The 23,045-nt window shown below is 35.2% G+C and overlaps 1 protein-coding gene across 1 annotated transcript in view; it reads right to left on the bottom strand.

The window, feature by feature from the left end:
* LRRK2 (leucine rich repeat kinase 2) overlaps nucleotides 1–23,045 on the bottom strand; it is a 63,328-nt gene that overhangs the window by 20,639 nt on the left and 19,644 nt on the right. The window contains exons 11-33 of the mRNA XM_027890128.1: nucleotides 22,928–23,034; nucleotides 21,161–21,290; nucleotides 20,478–20,602; nucleotides 18,954–19,087; nucleotides 17,256–17,400; nucleotides 16,814–16,953; nucleotides 15,356–15,484; nucleotides 15,100–15,270; nucleotides 13,572–13,827; nucleotides 13,176–13,364; nucleotides 11,657–11,778; nucleotides 10,736–10,805; nucleotides 10,055–10,275; nucleotides 9,271–9,521; nucleotides 7,982–8,130; nucleotides 6,543–6,636; nucleotides 5,261–5,447; nucleotides 4,695–4,876; nucleotides 4,196–4,425; nucleotides 3,013–3,140; nucleotides 1,542–1,760; nucleotides 703–904; nucleotides 36–124 (exon numbers count right to left, since the gene is read on the bottom strand). Of these exons, the coding sequence (XP_027745929.1) occupies nucleotides 36–124; nucleotides 703–904; nucleotides 1,542–1,760; nucleotides 3,013–3,140; nucleotides 4,196–4,425; nucleotides 4,695–4,876; nucleotides 5,261–5,447; nucleotides 6,543–6,636; nucleotides 7,982–8,130; nucleotides 9,271–9,521; nucleotides 10,055–10,275; nucleotides 10,736–10,805; nucleotides 11,657–11,778; nucleotides 13,176–13,364; nucleotides 13,572–13,827; nucleotides 15,100–15,270; nucleotides 15,356–15,484; nucleotides 16,814–16,953; nucleotides 17,256–17,400; nucleotides 18,954–19,087; nucleotides 20,478–20,602; nucleotides 21,161–21,290; nucleotides 22,928–23,034 (3,670 nt within the window). The remainder of the gene's footprint in view (nucleotides 1–35; nucleotides 125–702; nucleotides 905–1,541; nucleotides 1,761–3,012; nucleotides 3,141–4,195; nucleotides 4,426–4,694; nucleotides 4,877–5,260; nucleotides 5,448–6,542; nucleotides 6,637–7,981; nucleotides 8,131–9,270; nucleotides 9,522–10,054; nucleotides 10,276–10,735; nucleotides 10,806–11,656; nucleotides 11,779–13,175; nucleotides 13,365–13,571; nucleotides 13,828–15,099; nucleotides 15,271–15,355; nucleotides 15,485–16,813; nucleotides 16,954–17,255; nucleotides 17,401–18,953; nucleotides 19,088–20,477; nucleotides 20,603–21,160; nucleotides 21,291–22,927; nucleotides 23,035–23,045) is intronic.

Genomic DNA, 23,045 nt, shown 5'->3' with positions numbered 1-23,045 from the left:
ATGAATCCATACACAGAAAGTAATCAGAGTCTAACCTGTGCCATGATTTTACACAGCCACTTAGGATCTACAAAATACAGATCTCTTAGCTGTAGTGCTGGGTCTTGAAAATGAAGGAGAACACCTGCATAAAGAACACTATAATTAGCAATGCATTGCTCAAGCTCCATATTAAGCAAAGTAAACACCCCACTCTGGGCTGTTTTCCTTATGTGACTTGACATAAGCAATTTGAATAATAAATACAGCTATTGAATTTATGTCAGTATCTCAGAACAGTAGAATGGAATCATGCTTTGTTCAGCTTTATGTTTATTTTCAGACTTTCCATTAGATTTGTAATCTGACTTGCTTTTTTGCCAAGGTCTGTGTGATTTATTACTTAAGATAAGATGTTACCTGTATTCCTCTAACCATTACTGTACTTCAGCTATTGGAACAATTGCATTTTTCTTCAGCAACTTTGCTGTCAACAAGCAGGTATGATGTTTTCAAAGAGATATAAATTGTTACAGTAGTGATTCTTCATATCATGGAATTCCCGTCCTAACAACCTGGATTAACACACTCATGTTACCCAGCTGACACTTCAGCTCACCGCTTCGTGACAACCTTGTGAAAGATTTAAAAATGTGTACAAGTCTGTCTGCTGCAGATTTGCAACAAAGTGCTAACAAACATACACTGAAGACAGCATTTTACCTGATTCATTCAGAAAGTGAATTGCATGAGGGAGTTCATTTTCATCCAGTTGTAACTGGTTTTCTTGCACCAGTTCCAGTAAGCGTTTCTGATCGATCACAGGAAATTCAACTGGGACGTTTTTGCGTTCCAGCAAAATTCTCTTTTCCAGCTCCAGGTAGCTGTCAGGAATTAGCTGACCAACCACTGGTTGATCTCTGATCTGTAAAATTAGGAATAGTAATCTTAAATGTATTAATTTATTCATGTGAATTGCAGACAATCGACCCAAGATGTAAGGTGGGTATGTCCACTCAATAGTAGCAGCCAGAAGGAACAGGAACACTCATTTATTGAGTAACATGACTTAGCGGGTAGGATGACTTTGGAGACAACAGAACTACAAGTGAAGATTCTCCAGTTTAGGAAGATCACTCAGTCCACAAGATCTTCAGAAATCACAAAATCATATTTCCTGGTCCCTGAAATCTTGCAACACTTATTGCACTTTTTAACACGATGCAAACGTGACTTTACATGTTTAATACACCCAACAAAACCACTTTTTAATTACATTTCTTTGTAAGAAAAAGATGGCCCATTTTAATTAAATATTCAATTTATGCTTGAAATCAGAACTTCGATGCAATTTTTACTAAGTTGATTTTTTTTGGTAAAAAATGAAATTAAAACAAACTTGGTGATTTTCTTTCATTATTTTGCTGTGCAGAATATTTTATAAAGGCAAGATGAGTTTGTTATCACACTAAAATGTATTTAATTATGTGTTAATGTTTACAAATTTATTCACTTAACTAAAACTAGAATGTTTTCAACATTACAAACAGTATGTAGCTTACTTTGAAATGAAGACTCTCCTTTATTATGATTTTCCGAAGTCTAATAATGGAATCAGATTCCTCTGTGGCATTCACAAAGTGATAATCCTGGATTGCTGGGAAGCCTCGTTTATTCAACAGCTCTCTAGTAATTTTGCTCATGCAGGCCTTACGTTGCAGTTCATCAGAAACATCTAAATGAGTGCCAACAAGAATGACGGGGGATGTCGAAGCTCGAGCCTGTTAGTAAGATCCATACTGTTGATTAACTCAAGAGTGAATGTTGATTTTAGAGTTATGTATCCACATAAAATAGGAGCAATTTAGTCAAAACAATCGATAAAATGAAAAAAGCTACCGTTTCTCCCTTTTTAAATAGACCTTTCTTAATTAAGTTTTGAAATGTGCTATTCCATGTCTTTATTCAGAGTAAGTTTAAACTGCAATCCCATATAATAGCCTCGACTGGATAAGAATAAAGATGCATTAGCCTATAAATCCAAAACATATTTTTCAACAGAGCAGTCTGTTTCAAAACAGAAATATTAAAAAATCAGGTTTTTCTAAATGGAAACAGTGTAGGTCTGGATTTCATTCTTTGCAGATTAACAGCATTGTCAGTAAAGTAGGAGAGACATATTAAGAACATCCAACAAAATGGAAAAGCTAAAAGAAATGTCACTTTTTTAGTTGTCATTGGAACAGTGCAGCAATGAAACATCAGCAAGTACTGCATAGCAAAGGAGAACAAGTCAGAAATGGTCTTTATCAACACTAAAGTGACTGCTACCCTCTGTCCTGCATCACTTCTCAAGGTGAAGAGTGAAAAAGACAAGTTTGCCAAACAGGATCAGTATAAAAGCTCTTTATGTGATTGTATTGCCCAGTCATGGATAACCATCCCTCAAAAGGAAAAGACAAGTAATGCTCACTCCCCACAGAGTGAGTCCATCTAATGATGATAAAACACTCAGAGCAAAGGAAAAATATATAGGCTGATTCTTAGACCAATTTCCCTATCATAGCTCTGGAATCATTCCTATTAAGAATAGGATGCTAAGCATACACTTAATAGCATGATTTACAACCTACATCTACTCAGTTTTAAATTAGTCTAATTCTGATTTCATCAGAATTTACACTGCTGTAAAAGAAAACAGCAGGTTTAACTCATCAGTCCTTTAATACTATCCCTTTCTTATTATTCTCTTTCTTATATTGACTTATCATCAGTCAATTTAAAATATTGCCAATACAAACTATTCTTTTGCACAGAACTTTGTACCATTTTAATTACAAAATGGTGCTGATCATGCCTTTTGTATGTTTAAAAATATTTTCATATCCAACACAATGTATTTCAGCTCTTGTTTAATCTTAATTTTTATTTTCTGAAGAGTTTTTTCCTCTTCCCCTATCTAAAAATATTTGTTGTTAATTTGTTGTCCCCATACAGGTCTCTGGAAGTGGAATTCCACTCTGTATGGCTTACCTTGATGTTAAAAAGCCATGGCTTCATAGCATCCACTTCTGCTTGTCCTTTGCTGAGATCATAAACAGCAAGATATAAAGCCCTTTGGGTCATAAAATGAGGATGGGTACTGTAGAACTCTTCTTGTCCTAATGATGGAAAATTTTCATTGTTTAGTACTTCCTTGACTGGACATCTTCGGATCACAAAAAGGCAGCGGAACGTTTACTCTCAGACCACCAATTTATCAATAAACTTAATGTTTCCAGAAATGTCTCTGAATTGATAGAAAACCCATAATAACTATGAGTTTTAGGTAGGTACTCTGTGGTAGCTCATTGACAACAACTGTAGTGTTGAAACATGAAAGCCAGTTTTAAATCAAGAAGTGTAAGATTTAACAACTGGATAAACACGGTTGCTGCAAAGACAACTTGAAAGGTCATGATTCTTTTAAAATTCCAACACTGAATTTCTCCCTCACTCCTTCCTTCCCTTCTACCTTCTTCCTTCCCTTTTTCCTATCCTTCCTGCAAGTTCAAAATGAGACTCCTAAATTCACGTGATTTAACATCACAATTGAAGCTGGACATGCAGCTTGAATACTGCTCATCTGTGCATTGTGATAATAGACTGTATTTAAATGATGACAGTCCACTGTTTAAGAATAACTTTTCTATAGTCTAAAATAGACCTGAATTTTAGAAGTGTTTCTGTAGTACCCCAAACTCAGAAAGTTTCCCAAAAATCCAAGGCTCAAAGACTCTTCCTAAGTGCCTTGTCTTCTGTGACCTTATAAACCTGCGATACTGTGGAGCCTAGAGAGACCCAGATTATGAAAGGGAGAATCAGAGCTGAGTGGAAGATTCCTCTGGTGATTACAAGTTGTTTCTTACTATTTTGAAATGACTATTTGAAAGTGCTATTGTTGAAATGTGTGGTCACGCCACATTTGGTGATGAGAATGTTAAATTTGGGGGATTAGCTGCTAATTTACAGAATTCACTAATTTATAAGTGGTCACTGGACTTCAGGTGTAAGTTTGTGTGATTAGACTGTCCCCAGTTCAAATTTCCACAGGCTGACTTCAAGATTAGGTAATATATTATTACTTAAATTAAAATAAATTAAAAATTAAATTACTTATTAATGAAATAATACGTTAGAAAAGACAATAGTAAAGGACAATAAGCTCATGAAATACCTCCAAAATCCCACACATTTAATATAAGCTCTTTCTTCATTTTGCCTTTCCCTTGAATGATCCAGTCTTTTACATCAATGCCTACTGTAGCTTTTGGAGAGCCCAGCTCTGTTCGTTTGCTTTTCATTAGTTGTTGTAACAGAGTAGTTTTCCCACTGCCAGTGTTTCCAACAATCATGAGCTTCATTCTGTTATAAGGCACAGCCTTCTTCAGTCGTTGCTGAAGAAATCTGGTACAAAAAAAATTTGCAAAACTCACAGAAGTGTATAAGAGAGAAAAATACCAACAGAACTCAAGAATAAGGCAGTATCTAAAACCATACCATTTTCTTCAAATTTTCAATATCTTTTAACTTTCTATTCTAATTTCTGATTTGAAAGCGGAAGTTTAATTCATAATGTGTCTTTTTTTGTTTTGTAAATACCCAAAATAGTGTTCTTGTCCAGCATATCCCAAGAAAGCAAACCAGGAATATTCAAGAACAATAGGGCAACAAACCTGATAATGTCTCTGGCTTTGCATCCCACGTGTTTGAAGTCTAAATTAAGATGGAGTCCTTCCAGAGGAAGGTCCCAGATTTTGGACAGTCTTCCCATTTCATCTGGAAAGAATCTCAAATCGGGATTATGACTTACATCCAAAGAAGTCAAGTTCTCTAGGAAGCCAATTTGAGGAGGAATCTAAATAAAAGAACATTTAATGGGTAATTATACATGAAAAAAATTATTAGCATGAATACATTAAATATTTAACAAAACTAGGCATTTTTTTTGCTGTAGTGTATTTTTCTTTTTAATAAACAGGCCTAATATCCCACACTAATAGAGAAAGGACCTCATAAGTAATTCATTATACAAACAGATGACAGGACACATTCCAGGCAAGAAAAGCTGAATAGAATACGGTGATTTTCATTCACAGGAAATAGTATTTGCATGTACATATCATTTCACTACAGAATGTACAATGGTATGAGAGGTGACACGAAAATAAAATGAACATTGAAAAATCGCATTCAATTGAAAAATAACTTAATTTTCTTTATATAGAATCTTACACTTTACCTCCTTTAACTTGTTGTGAGACAGGTGCAGCTTTTCTAGCCTAGACCATGCACATGCCTTTTCACTCAAGTCCAAGATGTCTATTTGATTATGATTAAATAACAGCTCCCTTAAGTTCAATGACTTCCAGTGCCTTGGTCCAGGCAGGCTCACAATCTTGTTTTGGCTTAAATCTACTGATCGCAAACTAGAAACATGAAAATAAAAAAGAGAGAAGTTAGAAAATGAAAAAATAAACCCAAGATTAACTGGAACTGGAAATACAATAGTTTTTAATAAACAAATAAATGGATTAGCTGTCGGAACAGATGGTTTTCTGACAGATATGGAGACAGAGTAGATACGTTTGTAGATAGATGTATGTGCATAAATTATAGAGTTCTCCTACATCTGTTGGACAAGTATGCTGTTTATGTAACTGTGAAACATGAAGCATACAAAATTCCATGCAATGCCTTATTGATTTGTCTGACCTGGGAGATGTAGAACCTGAAAGCTGCAGCTTTTCGAACACATCCCTTAAATCTGCTGCTGTGAATATAAATGTTAGCATGCTGAACTTGTGTAATATCGTGTTAGTAATGACATGCTCTATGTAAATTTCATTATTGTAAGCTCACAAATCTGTGGATCTGCCCTCTCCATGATGCCACCAGCATTCACATCTACCCACACCCATCAGATAACTGATCTGATCATCCCTTCCAAGCACTCCTTCTACAGTCTGATTCTAGTGATTTGTTAAGGTCATCAACTTCTACAAAAAAAAGCAGAAGTCCAATTTTCACATGAGTAATGCTTTGAAGGTATAGCAAAATAAATGTCACGTGCATTTTTATCACAGTTCCCTTTAGAGGAAGTGTTATTTGAGAATAAGTATCTTGTGCTATTTGGGAAGTGAAAAACCAATCTCAGTAGCCTTGTGCAAAAGTCTGCAGAACTCAAAAAGGAAAAATTGCCAATATCTTTTTATTGTTGGTTAGAAGAGAATATTAAACTAATTCTGGTCTTCTCAGCAAAAAATGCCAGCTTCAACTATCAAGCAATATATTTTCAACAACAGTGATTTGAATCTGAGGAACACAACTTCTCAAAATCATGAAGAAGATGTGACTAATTTGTCTTCAGTTAAAAGCTACTAAGTTCTGGATTTAACCTGTTAGAAAGAATTTCCTGAGAATCAGTAGTGCATGCAGAATTTTCTGCTTAACCAAGGTTTTGCCACCAGATTTTATTCATCAAGAACTTGACATTAACTTCAATAAATAAAATAACAACTTACTGTGGTAGAAGAAGAATTGCTTCTGGAACAATAACAAAACAATTTTGGGATAATTTTAAACTTGTTATGCTGGATGACAAGTCAGGTATTCTTTCTAGAGCAGAAAAAGAGGTTAATCTTATTATTTTTAAGACTGGAATTTTCCAGAATCAAAGACAGACTAAAACGTCAGTGTATCATTTTTATACACAGGTCTTTGTACCATCTACCAAAAGCAGAATTCGGATCTTTTTTTTAAAGCCTATTTAAAACTAAACTCCTAAAATTAAGTACTATATTGGCTTTTAACACCTTACTTATTATTATCCTTCACCTCATAGTGGCATTAAACACTGACATAATCTTACACTTTACTGTATTGCCAGTATGTATAAGATTCCCATATGACCCAGGATGTGTTGGGTCTTATTCATATAAAAATGAGTGTAATGGTTCAGCTGTGTTTAATGAGGTTATAAGAGTTACCTTCTGAAATAATGTGAAAATAATTTCGAAATGAAAGATTTTATGCCTTGAAGACAGAATAATAAACAAGGACAGTAACTTATGAACTCCCACAGTATCATTAAAAATCTAATTTATGCAATTTGTAATTTCTGTAGATAAACTGATTTGACACCTTTGCATAAAATAAGCTTAGTTACTGACACACACTCTAGATGGTAGAGTTCAGTTAATTCAGTTCCTTAACACTGGGATCTATTGAAGGGGATCTGCCTAGTGGTGCCTGAGCTGTCTGCACAAAGCTTAAAGATAAAACACAGGAGCTAAGGATGACCAGATGCTTTTTCTGGACCAGAAGCTGCAAGCCAAGTGGGATACTTCAGGGTTTCTCAAATGACACCTGCATTCAGGCAACTGAACCATACTATCTGTCTTACTCTGAATATAATGCTGGATATAGTGTGGTAAATACTTAGAATCATAGAATTGTTTAGGTTGGAAAAGACTGCTAAGACAACTGAGTCCAATCATTAACCCGGCCCTGCCAAGTCCACTACTAAACCATGGTCCTAAGGTTCACATCTACATGTCTTTTAAATAACTCCAGGGATGGTGACTCCACCACTTTCCTGGGCAGCCTGTTCCAGGGCTTGACAACCCTTTCAGTGAAGAAATTTTCCCTAATATCCAATCTAAGCCTCTTGTGGTACAAATTGAGGCCATTTTCTCATTACCTATTGCCTGTTCCTTGGGAGAAGTAACTGCCCCCACCCCCCGCTCCAGCTACAACCTCCTTTCAGGTAGTTCATCCTGGCGTTGAACTGCTCCAGTTTTGTACAGCCCATGAAACATTTGGGGTTAGGGAACTGTATGAACAAGGACAAGCATATGTGGTATTCTTTCCTGTTGTCCCAAGAGTCCAAGTTCCGAGGCTGAGGAATTTTGTGACTTAAGAGTAGTTTGCAGAAGGTGGATCCTATTTTTACAATACTTACCAAGAGCATTCATCCTGGCGTTGAACTGCTCCAGTTTTGTACAGCCCATGAAAACATTCTCAGCAAGGGATGAAATGTTGTTTTTACTAATGTTTAAAATTTTCAATTCTTTCAAGCATATGGGTGAACACAGGCATGAAATTTTGTTTCTATAATTACAAGAAAGACAATAATCCATGTTTTATTTAAAAACTACTAGGTAAAATGTGAAAATAAAGTGTTGATCTGACAATGTCATCCTTAGATCCTTAGCAAAAAGAAGATTTAAGCTATATAAACATTGACCAGTCAGCAAAAACACTAGCACATGTGGTAACATGGAATAACATGATGGATATTAAGATGGATTAAATTAATTTAGAGAGCAAGTAGCAGAATACATTGCAAGGTGTCATTTTCTGATAACGTATTGGAGCTCAATCCCACACAAAGAGGATTCTTGCATTTATGAGGGATTCTGCGTACTTAAGATATGTGTTTGCAGGATTACAGTCACATCATTACTATCAACATAAAAAAAGTTAAAAAAAATTTGTGGGGAATACAATTCAGGATGAGTACATAATGTTACAAACAATGTACTCTGGGGAGGAGAACACCAGAAAGAGACAAAGATCCTGAAAATACAGAGATAAAAGAACCATGCAGCACTGTTTTGCAAGGGTAGTATTACTAATAAAGTTCACCATCTTATTTACCATAAACTGTAGGAAATGAATGAGACAGTCTCTGCAGTTTACAGAACTATCACCAACTACATTTTTGAGAATGCTATATAGGCATGAATCATCTCACTCACTAACAAATATGATAGTGAGTGCTGGTAAACAAAAAACTACATATTTTCTGATATTTCTGTCATTTAAAACATATCCATACCAATACCTAAAATTCCATGAATGCTACTTCCAAAAAAAGCTTTTCTGAATATGAAATAAAGTGGACACTGTATTGTGTATATAGAAAATCTACCTGAATATGTCAGACCACACACACAGGCCTGTGGATTGATAGTATGGCAGGAGAAAATTATATCGAACTACAAGAATTAAATGTTTAGTATGTAACTAGAATGCTATTAGATTTTAACAAGGCCCAAAGATATTCTCGTGTACTTTGCAATACAGCACTGAAAATTGTAGCAATTTACGCATTTGGAAGACAATGTCAGTGCTTCACTGGTGACTAAATAATCCTTTCCATGCAACAGTAGTCATCATTCTGGATGACCAATATATTACTTCCTCATATGTTTCTTATGCTACAGCCCGCTTATTAATGGTACTCACCCTTCCAGCAACAGCTGTTCCAGATTTTCAGCGACATTTGTAAGAAATTCAGGAGTGCACACCAGCTGATTGTATGAAAGATTAAGTTGCTTTAGAGTTGGACATTTGAGGTATGGATCCAAAGCAAAGGAAGGTCCAATGTCATTTCGAGAGATATCAAGATTTGCAATACAATTAATTTTCAGTAAATAAGTTGGAAAAGAAGTAAATCGGTTACTGTGCAAATCCAAGTAAGTCAAGCATTTCAAGTTCTGAAAGAAAAGGATAATTTGCTTTTAAAAAATTAAAAGAAAACATGAATTTATAGGTTTATAATTGAGTTATATTTTTATGCAATTTAATAATCTACTTATATTTATCTCACTAGGAAAATAGCAATCATACCAATGTAACCAATAATATTTCTATTACAATATAAAACATAAATCATTACTTAAAATTAATTAGCTCAGTTTCTTAAAATGTAACAAATATTAACTGCGTGCAGTTCTCAGTTCCATTTACATTAGTATGCTACTTAATATAACATGCTTTGAAGCAGTTCTCTGCAGTAAATGACTTAAAACAGTTCTATGAAAATACTTTTATTTCTAGATGAACATAAATCCACTGAATGAAAACTCTGTGAATGTATGAAGCATGCAAAAATATACACTCATATTATTGAGTAATATTGCTCAAATAATAGATACATTATTATAATATGTATGGATTACATTATTCAATATGAACAATTTATTTTAACTAATTTCAACTTGTATTACATAAAATCATGCAGAATTACTTCACACAGTTGTTCTGGAATGTTTGTAAGAGCATTTTGGTGGAGCTCCAGCTTCTCAAGGTGTTCCAGATGACTAATTAAGCAGCTATTCTGGCTGATGGCATCAATGTTCTCCAGCTCATTTGATGAAAGATCCAGTGATTTAATATATTCTTTCTCTGAGATCAAGGAAGAAAGACTCTCTGATGGTCTTATATGGGGTGAAAATTTTGAGATGCCTTCTATGAAAACAAAAACATGGGAAAAAGACCATGATTTAATTTATCACTTAAGTAAAATTAAGATCAATGAACTTGGGATCTAAAGATGCAGTAGATAATGAATGTCTGAATACTGGTTAAAATCCAAATCCATGAAGACTTTTATTAAGACACAAAAATTTATAAGACAGTAGGGGAATGATGGATGCTTATGCAGTGCACAACAGAAGGAGCTTCTGAAAGCTAATAAGAGCCCTCATTAAATTTCATTGCCTGTTTAATTCTACATAAATTATTTGTGAAGACCAGGAAAAAAAATATCCCTATATATTCATGATTTGTACTCCACCGTAGTATTTTCAAAATGTATCCTCTTATTGGTAAACAAATATATAATCTGACTAAAATCTGCATGCTATGCTTGTGAAAGCATTAAGGATGAAAAATCAGTTATATCTGTTAAATTGTATAATTTACTTACTGAGGGATTCATCTGAAAGCAAGAATTTTCTTCTTTGTTTCATAAATGGTTCATAATCTGAGCCAGGTCCCTGCAAAATCCCAAAGGGAAAAAACAGTTACAAACATATGCAGATATCTGAAATTATCCAAATTAAGTAATCTCTTTTTATTGTAGTTTCTTTTTATGAGAACTTATAGCGAGAACACAAACAAACTGTACACTTCAACTCAAAATAACTATAGATTGCATCTTAATAATAGTTTAATATTAATATTAATTTTAAATATTATATTTTAATTATAATATTTATTAATTATAATATTTTGAATTAATATTTATAAAATAATTATAAATATTAATTTAATATTAATATTAATAACAGTTACTGATCCATGCAATATGGAAGAATGGTAGATTTAAACTGCAATGGATAAAGAGCATATTTTGACAACCTAAAATGACTTTCACTAGGGTGGGGTGATAGGATGGAGCAGGATATTACAAAACATAACCTTGTCTATGGAAGCCACTCTCTCTAGTTTCCCCTTTAAAGGCAATGGAAAAGGACAAGGTCTTTTCAAATGAACATGACTTTTATTCCACTGATTTGTCCTCATGTCTTATGGAACAGTCTCCATTGATTACAGCTGAAGATCAGCTTCATCAAGGGATAGTTAAATCTTTGTGAATAGGTTCCTGTATTTCTGTTTGAAAACCAGAACTGGAAATCTGAACAATTTACTTTTGCTGACGATAAATTTTTGCTGACATAAACTCTCATCTGTACAGTGCACTGCAATGAAGGAAATACTGAATGGCAACAGCAAGACAAAAGCCCATATGGTTACATGACCTTTCCTAACACTTGATTATTAACAGTTTTGCAGTAGGCAATGCACATGGACTTAAAAGCCTGGAATGACAAAGGATCTAACTTACCACAGAGTAGGAATGTCGCGGTAAAGCAGGAGAACCTCTCTGAGATGCCATTTCCCTACAATATACGTCAGCAACTGCAATGGAATTGGACTTCTTTTTTGTGAAAAGTGAACCTTCACTTCCTAGAACAAAACAATAACACAGGAGAAGAAATAAGTACAAAAAACATGTTTAAACATGAGGCTCAGAATTCAACTGTAATATAGGTGCTGACATACAGAGAGATACATTTCAAAAGCACTAATAACTGGCAGGATCTCACTGGTCAATTGTGTGTGCAACAGGCCAAGAATGTTGTCAGTGTTTTTTAGAGCACATGGGCCATACTAACCCGACATGTTTCAAATATGACCTGCAGGTTGTTACCCTTAGGCTTTATGATTTAAAATTTCCATCATGTTGGGATTACTATAAATGTTTCATAGCACATCTTTCTGCTACTGCAGTGTCAATAGCTTTTTAAAATAGAAAAAGTTTGTATTTTAATAGATGAATTTTCACTCCCACATTTGTTGAGAATGAAACATCAAATACCACTCTGGATTTGGTGATTTAGGATTATCTGGACCCATCTGTTGTCCCTCTTCTCAGAGCTACTTTTAAAACTTCTAAAATCACTCCTGTTAGTAACGACTTTATTTTTTTATGATCATAACTTTTCTATGTGGGACAACAAAAATACCTACAGAAATGAAAAGTAGTACTGAATGATATAAAGGAAAAGAATAAAACAGAACAAAAAACTTCCTTAGGATTCTCTGATTCCAAAATTCAAGTTCTTCATCTGTGACGATTTTAAGTAGCCAACTGTTCTAGAACAGGAGCAACATTTGAACAAAAAAAGATACGTTGCAAATTAAGGCCACTTTTATTATTAAGTTGCTGATATTATAGACAGAAATGCTGCCTTTTTACAAGTTAAAGGCATTCAGATGTCCTGACATGGTTACCAAGAATGATGTTGGACTGAACATAAACCTGCCATTTACATTTTCTGATCAATTAGTTAACTTTGGGATAGGGCTTGTTTCACCTACTTTATTTGTTAATAGTATAGTCCTCTATTCCAGGTGGGGTTGTGTAAACTTTATTTACAGACAACCCAGGGAACACAGGGGTTTCTATATTGTAATACACCTGACTTCATGATGAGAAAAATTGGGCTCTTGAAGCACTTGCTTTTTTCTATAGGCTATAACGGCAGCTCATAAATAGACAGCAAAACAGTCAAAATCTAAATTTGATTGTATGAATCCAACTCTTCCTCTGTTCAAAAAACTAAATGCATATAGAACTAATTTTAAATGGATAATAAAATTCTTTAAGGCCCTAATTTTGTAGATAAACTACATACTCACCATAAACTATTTTCCAATGTTACCACAAAGGAAATTTTACATGACGTTTTTTTCTTCATGGGAAGTGCTACATCTCAAATACAAATAAGCAACTGACTTATGGCTATAGTCTTGCCCTGGTGCACTTTTATAAAAAGAAAAAAGAAAATAAATACAAGTACCTTCACTATCAATATCATCACTCAAAGGAAAGATACTGTCCACTAATGGGTCAGGTATGAAATTCCAATCATAGTTTTTATCTGCTCCATCTTCAGAGAAGTTTGGATCAGAGGATGCTCTTGACCTATCCTCTGAAATATTCTTCATCTGGAATTTAAGCACCATTCTTGCCAGTGCAGAACCTGCATCTGTATGTATAAGAAATGGAAACCATAGAATATTCTCCAAGAAATTCAAACAACTTTAAAAAATAACTGAAATAACCTGATTTGTTTCCAAGTTTTGCCAGACTTTCTATAACAACCTGAAGGCTATGAGAGCCTAAACTGAAAGTCTTGATCTAAAACACCTTCATAGTACCATCAAGGGATGTAACCACCTCTTTATATACTCACTTTGTTTTTTTATTGGAGTAAGTTTATCTGGGAACAAAGGAATGAGCCAGGAAGGTTCTAGTCTCCCAATACCAAATCCTCCAAGACATATACTGCTGTTGGTGACATCAAGGCTAAGCTTCTTTAAGAGCAAGCTGATGATCTGGCTATCTCCTCTCTTTATACTGATGGTTAAAGCACTCCGAACATCTTGCTCTCGAGCACCATTGGCTAATAGCAATTCCACCAGTTTAGGATTATTTCCTTTGTCACAAACCTAGGAGAAAAGCAATTAAAAAAAATTATGTGAGGCATTTAAACAACAACTCAGACTGCATTAAGAGGCTTGTCTCAAATTCAGATTCACTTTAAGATTGTGAGTCTTTTTCAATTACACGACTTCTTACTCCTTGAAGCACTGCCTGCCTACGGCATCTGAGTACCAACTCCCATTTCCATGAAGTCTTTGCCCAAAATGTATCAAACGTTTGAGTTCTGCAAGTGTAATTATTGCCGTGAGTGCACACAATTTTCAGTCAAAAATATATGGCAATTTATCTAGTTTGGTTATTGCATGTGGTGTACGGCAACTCCATTTATTTATCTGTTCAGTGGAAAAAAGACACTTAGGTATTATTCTGCCATATCATCTGGATATTTGATGAACAGGTAACAACAGTGAGACTCATCAAGCCTTGCCTAGAGCTAGAGAGCTCAGGTCTACTGGCTTTAACTACCTGAAAGGAGAGTGTAGCAGTATTGCTGGGGTTCTCTCAGACTATTTAAAACTTTGACACTGAAGTAAAATTAAGAAGTGCTTATGCATACCACTTCTCAAAAAACCACAAAAATGTAGAGGCAGTCACATTAAGCAAGGAGTACTTGCATGTGGGAACGGCCTCTCCATTGGCAGGGCTGAATCCAGATGGAATGTTTGCCTATGGCCTTTTTCAAGATACTTATGTATTTCAGACAGTTGATGCTCTGGGTGTGGCTGCTGTCTGGATAAAGCTGGTTGTTGGTCCATTGGTACTTCAGCCTCACAGAGCTGAATTTGGAATACCAGTTCCCATCTGGGCTTTAATAGCTTGACACATTCTACACCTGAGTAGTTCAAAAAAATGCCGACTGGTAACCTGAAAAGCTTCAGCTTAAGTCTTCTTCAAAAATACTCCAGAGCTAAGGCTAAGTCAGTACCTGATTTAACCCAGGTTTGCACAAGAACAGGGTAAACATTGGAAAGCACGGACTTTAAAGTGAACTTGCAGTAGAACCAAACTGACAGTGGGGGCACATTCGATGTGACAGTGCCCTGGGAGTTTCAATAAAGGGAAGGGTGTTTCAGGGAACATCAGACTGAGCCTGCAGTCGCTGTCAGTAATGACAGTTAACACCACTCGGGTCACTGTTACATTACTACTGTGTTCTGCCAAATCAAGGAAAACAGAAAGGAACCCAAAATTGCACAAATTTTAAAGCAATAAAATTATATATATATATATATATATCTCCATATATATATATATATATATATATCTCCATATATTACCTGATAGATCAAAGAGTTTGTCTTTGTCTTCTTATTAATATCAGCTCCCAGTAGAAGTAAACATTCAGCCATAATACTATTGCACTCCATACATGCTTTTTCCAGCATCATATTTTTTAAATCATCGTTTTCAGCTATTTTAGCAAAACATTTACAACACAGGCTTTGAAACTGAATGGGAAGACAAACAATAAAAGTTAGGACAAAAAACCCCACAACACTTCGTAGTTGTGGAGCTGTCAGAGAAAGAAGATACCTGTCGATCTCGCTGGTCAGTGAAACACATAGACATCTGGTAGAAAATGACTGTGTCAAAGGATTCATTTACCAGCAGCTTTGCAAAACAAGGTGACAAACCAAGAATTGACAAGATTGCATGAAATCCCTAAGAATACAAAGAGAAGATTGAAAGAAGTAGAGTGTTAAAAAGTTGTCACTTTCAAACAGGTCATGCAACAAAATCAAATTTCAACCAAAAGATATGTTTGCTTTAATTTTTTGTTCTTGCTTTTAAACATGCAGTAACTCACAAATCACAGAAGATCAGGAGAGAAGGCAGAAACACCAGGTGTTTCTGTGTTTATACAACTGTAGTTTCATGTTTGTTTAGCTGACCCTCTTAAACATATATTAATTTACTGACACTTTGAAAATCCAAATATGCACCATAATATCTGTCACTGGCAGTGACAAATGTACTCGTGATTTCCTGAAAATGTGGAGAGGAAACAATCTCCTTGTAAAGATATGGAATGAAGACATATCCCTGTTCCAGTGTGTTGCTCAGTAATCGCTGAATTTGAAAAAAATACATGGACCAAATGAAAAACATAAGAAGTGTATCTAAAAACACGAAGAAGAAACATGAAATTATCCCAGAGTTCTGCAAATAAAGTTCGCCTAGAAGGGTGAACTGGGTAAATTAGGGACTCTGTCCAAACCTAATTGAGACTAAATCACTTAAAGTAACTTCCTTATTTCAGCACATTTTTTCTCTCTACATTGGTTGCTAAGCTAAACAGGGAAGGGTTGGGGGAAAAACTTTCGATATTTTCATACTAATTTGAAACGGAAGTACAGAAACTCTCACAGAAAGCTGATCTCATAGGCAATCCCCATTCTGCTACAAAAACGAAATTGGCAACAAACAGGGAAAATTTCTGAAGCAGAGGAAATAGAACCTTCACACAAGGAGGACTGAATGTGTGTTTGCAGACAGACAAAGAACTCTCCTTCCATATACAGATGTGGGTCCAAAGTCTGACATAGTATTCCAGTAATATCCTTTCTTAAATACGCCATTCCTACACTAAGTTAATTGCTGGTGACAAGGCTGGAAACTACGTCATTTTCTATGACTTCTCAAAGTAGGCAATCAGTAATATAATGATGGTTACTACATTTAGATTATAGATTTAGGCTATATATTGACACAATGGTCGATTGTGACTGAGAAATTTGTTCTAGTTTGCAGATCTCAGAAGTTTTAGACAAACACTTAACCTATGCGTACATATCCTGGACTGAATATATGTCTCCGAGAAAACCACCTCTACAACAAACACACCAGTTTTATTACACAGCTTTACACTAATCCAGTAATTGCAATACAATCAAAATGAAGTAAAATAAGGAATTATACTTAATATAACTATATTAAAATAATTTTCTAAGGTTTTGGCTTTTGTTCTTTGCACATAGAAATGACACGTACATGCATCTGGATTTCAGTGACTTCTTTAAATCGTCGCAGAGTAGAAACCAGAACTGCTGACAGGACATGCATAGTTGCAATACACAAACTCTTTCTTGTAATCAAAGAGCGTAGAAGACTCAAACCCAAACACTGTATGTCTAGAAGGGAAATAAATATTCTTCAGACATTGACAATTCAGACATTCTAAGTGGAATAAACCCATGATTTAAGTAGTCTTTTAGTAACATTCCACAAAGTTACTGGCACAAGCTTACAGGGCCAGGCATAAAACTACAAGGTGGGCGAACCTGAGGACTACACAGTACTGCAGCCTTTTCTTGCCATGCAACCCACATCACATCCAGCACTAAAGAGAGCTATAGACCACTTACAGCCTCTAAGGGTAATCAGACCCTCCTACCATGTCATTCTCATTCTACTGACAAAACACCTGCCCTACCTTGTTCGTCTGGGTACATCTGTAGGGTGTGAAGCACAGTATCAGTAGCTCCTTGCTGGATTAAGATTTCTAGTGCACCAGTGCACTCAGCTACAGAAGCAAGTAGTTTTAATCCACACTTCTGAATGCTAGGATTTCCAATAAACTAATGAAGAAAGGAATACAAAATCAGATGAAGTTTATTCTGTTTACAAGGGTAACAAAAGAGTTGCTTGTTCTTAAAGCTGTTCTGTAAGAACAAGCGATTGTTGCTCATAAGTATGTGAAATTACATCTGATGTGACAATAAATAACAATAAACACAATTTCAAAAAGATTTCCTTATCAACCATCAGTTTCAGCTGCTCATAACTTCCACAGATTTTCACCACTGATTTTGAAAATACTCCCTTGCTAGTTTTCTGATGAAGAGTGGGGTTTTTTCCTCAAATTTTACGTAAAACCATTGATAAATTCATACCATTTTTTTAGGACAAGAAGAGCGAGAAAATGTACTTCCTTTGTGGTTAAAAAGGGAAAAAAAAGAGTGGTTTTTTTTGAGAACTAGCACAAGTGATTAACATGGTGGCAACTGAAAAAATACAAAAATAAAAAGATGTGAAACAACGAGTATTTTGGGTTTATTATATAGCAATTGAATAGGTTATTTGTGATATTTTTTTCCAGTTTACCTCCACTTCCAGATGAGGCCTAGATCTGAGGGTGTCACAGCTGTCACTGTGACTTGCAAACCTGTAAAATTATTTCAGTGGTGTCATGTCCATCTTTCTCCTTATTCTATCTGTAGTTTTTCATTAAAATGTGTCAATTTCTCGCCCTTCTGATTGATGCTGTAGTACCCCAAAACACAAACCAGTTGGCTTGAAAAATGCAATCAAGATGGTCACAAAGCACTGAACACTGTAATACCTTCTCGAAGCAAAAATTATTTTACCTCCCTCGTTTATTCCTATGTCTGATATCTTCAGGTCAAGAAATGCCCTTTAGACACTCTAAAAGTCTTTCACTGATACGTTACTTGCTCTGACTTTTGTAATAAATGTAAGAGACATAAGCGTCCTTGACTGAAGATGTTTGGCAACCTTAAAATTCTTGAGAGACTTTACAAAAATTATGAATCAATACATTTTGATTGTAGTTATGTGAAGCTTGAAAGCCTTGTAGAGATGGCATTCTTCTGAAGGCCATGAAGTTATGCCTTTCCAATCACTAGGATTTAAGGTTTATTTGCCATGCAAAGTGCCCAGTGTTTCCTTTGTATAGACTGAGTCTGCTTCAGCCTTTCATTTTTCAGCTTCCTCTTGATTCTGTTTTCCAGTGGTTGGAAAAATTTATAGAATTGACCAGTGAAAGACAACTGAGTTGTCCACTCAGTTCTATGTGTAGCTGAGGTGTAGGCATGAGGACACTTTTCATGTATACACTAGTCCCTTAAAAAAAAAAATAACTCACAAATAAACTGTATGTTTTAAAATGAACTTTGTTTTTTATAAATATTCTTTAGAGTTACTGTGTAAAGGATCATCTAATACTCCAGGAAAGAGAGAAGAAATCCCAAAAGATCAATAAAACTCAGGAGTTAAGATTAATTTTATCAAATCAATAGGAAAATCAGTGCAGAACTAAAACTTATAAATACTTCACCATTGCAAGTGTAAAATAATGACAATATCCATTAGATTAAAGCTTTAACTATACCCTGTTCAAAGCATTAAGCACCAATGAGTGAGTTCCCTCCAAGAGACACTGGCTTTTAATGACTTTCACTGTAAGTGCAAAGGCAGCATCTCCCACATCTCTGGAAGAACCATTCTGGTGTTCATGCTTTATATCTGCAAAGACAGAAAACAGCCCTTCTCAGAACAGCAGATTTCATATTCTTCCCAGTATTGACCCCATATAACAACTTAACAATCAAATTGAATACAGAGGTGACTCAGAGGGCGTATTTCAGATCTTATGACATTTTCAGAACATTGTATCACAGACTGGAGTCCCTCCAGATTTCCACTGTAATGTGAGTATATTGAGTTTGAAGGGACGATTTCACCACATGTTTGCTCACTGCTTACTATAAAAACACAAAATCATGCCAAAGAATTTGGCTTAAGGTCCTTTGCAATATAGTACTTTTTTGAGCTATGGAGTTTCTTGGTGTTCCTGATACCTACTTCAGAATGCCTCTTCCTTCTGGAAAGGAGATACTATAGAGAAGCTATGAACTCTGTCCTTGCTCACTTGGCAGGATCACAGGACAAATTTTACACACAGATGACATTAAGTAGAATGTGACCACATATAAAAGAACAGAGAAAGGTCTTTCAGAGTTACCTTTGTTGTAGCTTTTGGCACTTGCACTCAAGTGACACTAAAGAAAGTACCCAGAAATCCTTTAAAAGTCACTTCAGCATTCATAGTTGTTCTGATTGCTCTTTTTTCTATGAATTACTTTTTTATTCCCTAATTAACCCACAAGTTCCAACATCCAGTTGGATCTCTGTGTTTGATTACACTTTAAAAGGGCCCCACTTCCAGGATACTGGCAAACAAATCACCCTGTCTACATGTTAGAATACATATATCAAGTCTTAATCCTGCTGTCCATTGAAAAAAAAAGTTAGGATTATAACACAAATAATAGAAGGAAACTGAAAACCTGCAATGTCTGCACATTAGCCATGTTACTATTTTCAGAGTTACTGGTTTTGTAAATGTTCAACTAAAACTGCAGAGGGATACTTGCAAAAAGTTGTTCTGAAAGAAAGTCAGTACCCCATGTGTGTACTCTCATGCTTAATATCAAAGGACAACAGCAGGATATACAGGAGTACACTGATAAAAAGAGTTAAAACTATACCCTAATTCTACTAAAGAACATTTTTTTCTCCCCTGTGGATTGCCATTAAAGAGGTTTTTTTGGAAAGGAATTTCTAAGCTTGTCAGTATAATTTCTCATTTTTGGTAGAAAATAGTGCATAATTGCATATTTTATATCTTTAAATCAGGAGAAAAGCAGCAGTGATAATTTTGGTTTGTTACCTTCAATACCTCAAAAATTTGCCTCTGTCTTATATGTTCCTAAAGATTTAAAGCTGTTCTCTGCTATGTACAGAACTGCAATAATTTTCTGAAGTCCCACTAAAGGCAGTCCCATTAGATAAGGAAAACTAAAAACCAGCTAATTCTATTCCCTGATTTGGTGGATGACTTTGGATGACTTACCAGGCATCATAAACTGTAAAAGGACTCGAAGTGCTTCCAGTTGAACAGAGAGTGATTTCTCATGTTTCTTCATGGCTTTTACAACTTCTGATACTGCAACTGTCATTATATCCAGATGAGGAAAACTGAAAATATTGTTTATTAAATTATTACAAAGAATGCATTTCTAAATTGTACATGTATTGGCTCCTCAATTAATACTGTGTGATAACCCTTTAGAATACTGCAAATACAATTTGAGCTATGAAATATAAACTATGGCATTTTTCTTTATCATAGCAAATTATTTTTATGCCATTCCATTAATTCAGTCCACGTAAATAATTCCATCCTAGCCAACACAAGAGCAATACTAACACAATGTTGTTAAGTTGATATTGTGGGAAACTTCTTAGCTCTCAGTGGAATTCAGTGTGGCTAACAGGAGGGGAGGGCACCCAGGGATAGTCTGTTCAAATCTCACTCCTCAAGAGCCAGAAAGAGAAGAACATGCCTCTCCCTACACACATCCACCTGGGCACTGGACTACAGGGCTTACAAAATTCCATGTCTTAAACAGGGCTGTCAGCCTGGGGTCAATTTAGTATCAGTGAAATAGTCAATAATTTACATGCAATTGCTTACAGCACTGAATATCACAAACCTTCACTTTGGGACTATACATATGTTTCTAATTACATTACCTTCCTTCAAAAACATGATTCAGAGTCCTGCAGGCACTTTCAACCACTTCAGGAGAATCTGGATGTTTCCTCATTATATCCAAAACATTCATATGTACGCCTTTTGCCAAAAGTGTCTTCCTAATATTTACTACAACACAAAATAGCAAACATCCTATAAGTAAATCTTTATGTATAGTTCTGAAAACCAGCAGAACTGCCTTTTTCCCCTCATTTTTTTCAATTTTCTCCCTCACCAAACACACACATTATAGTGTAAATTAGAATGGGAAACAATTTGACCTGAAGCTGAATTCTGTTTGCACACCTCAATTAAACAGATCGTAATTCCCAATCATCTAATAAGTTTCTATACATCTGCTATTTTTACTTACATTAAGTCAGCATACTGGAAGAAGAGTATGTATGAGTACTTTTATTTTCAAAATGTTTATTCTTACACTTTTTGTACTTTTTGTGATTGCACTCTGTGATCACGTAGGAAAGTTATAATTTAAAACTTTGAAAAAAACTTCAAGCTTCCACAATAAACCTTCAGAAGTGAAATTATTTCATTCTATTGACTTTGTTAATTCATTTTTTAAAAATCAAATATCCAAGCACGTGTTGTAGCTAACCAATACAAATCAGACCACCACAAAGCCATTCTACATTATCACAGTAACTATCGCCAGATCTTGTTATCTTGTCCAGTATATCCATTTCAAGTGGTTAGTTCAAGCAACACTGCATTGTGCCAGAGGGTTTTACTAAGCTTCTTCATGTCTATCATTTTTGCTGTAAGCACATTCATTTAGGGGGAAAAAAGGAATAATGAAAAAAGACAAAAGAAAAACTTTCTTTAGATTTCCAAAAGGAACCAGAGGCCCACTTGTCAGTAACATGTTATGAAAGTACCTGTATATGATAATGGTATGCATACATTTATGAGATCTAGCTCTCAATACAGATAGATACTGATCTCATAAATAACAATAAAACCTTTTAAGTGTTAGGTTTTATGTTCTTGGATGACTCAGTAACTAGTGATAGAACAGTGCTTTCTCACCTAGAGAATGGTAATAAACTGCTAGGCTTTTCTTCCTATCTAGCCAGTGGTTTTCAATGTGCAGTCTGCAAACCACTTGAGGTCCATAACCATTTCAAAGGATTCTGGGAAAGGTATCTAATAAAAGCAGGCCAACTGTCAGTAGGCTTAAATACTCTACCAAGGGGTCCACATCTCCACTGAAAAATTTTGAGGGGGTCTGCAAATCGAAAAAAGTTAGGAAACCATGTTAGGGACACAATCAGGACTAAAGCAATCTTGAAAACTGTCATGCACATGGTTAACTTTCTACACAATTTGATTCACTGAAGTCCACAGGGCTGCTCAAATCTCCCATGATAGGCAAGAAGATGATATTTGTTGGGCTGTATTCCTTATTCATGTGATTTTCAACAAATGCTGCTCTTGACGAAATTCAAACATGACAAATATTTAAACAAGCATACGGAGAGAACACACTCTTTTCATGTCTCCTGCTCCAAAAAGTAGCAATTGCAACACATGACCTGGCAGAGAACTCTTTACTTCCACATACTTTTTGGTACTAGCCAACAACAGCTTTTTTCAAAGCAAGGAACAAACTTCCTACTGAACACAAGAGCATAATATTCTAATCACAGAAAATATTGTATTCATTCAACAGCACACTAAATTCTCTTTAATATAAATGCAATAACTTCCTGCTGAATTAGAAAGTAAAGATAATTAAAGTCCCTTACCGTTTTGTTGTGACAAAATTGCCAAGGTACTGGCAGCTGCTTGAAACACTTCTTTTGAAGAGGAGTGCATCAGCATGGAGAGCATCACTGCTCTGTCTACTGGGAACCTTTCAGAGAG

Source organism: Empidonax traillii, unplaced genomic scaffold, assembly GCF_003031625.1.
Source record: "Empidonax traillii isolate 1590-97213 ecotype Southwest subspecies unplaced genomic scaffold, ASM303162v1 scaffold277:size2070623, whole genome shotgun sequence".
Taxonomy (NCBI): Eukaryota; Metazoa; Chordata; class Aves; order Passeriformes; family Tyrannidae; genus Empidonax; species Empidonax traillii.
Note: the sequence above shows the minus strand (reverse complement) of the source record. Positions and strands in the feature narration are given on the sequence as shown.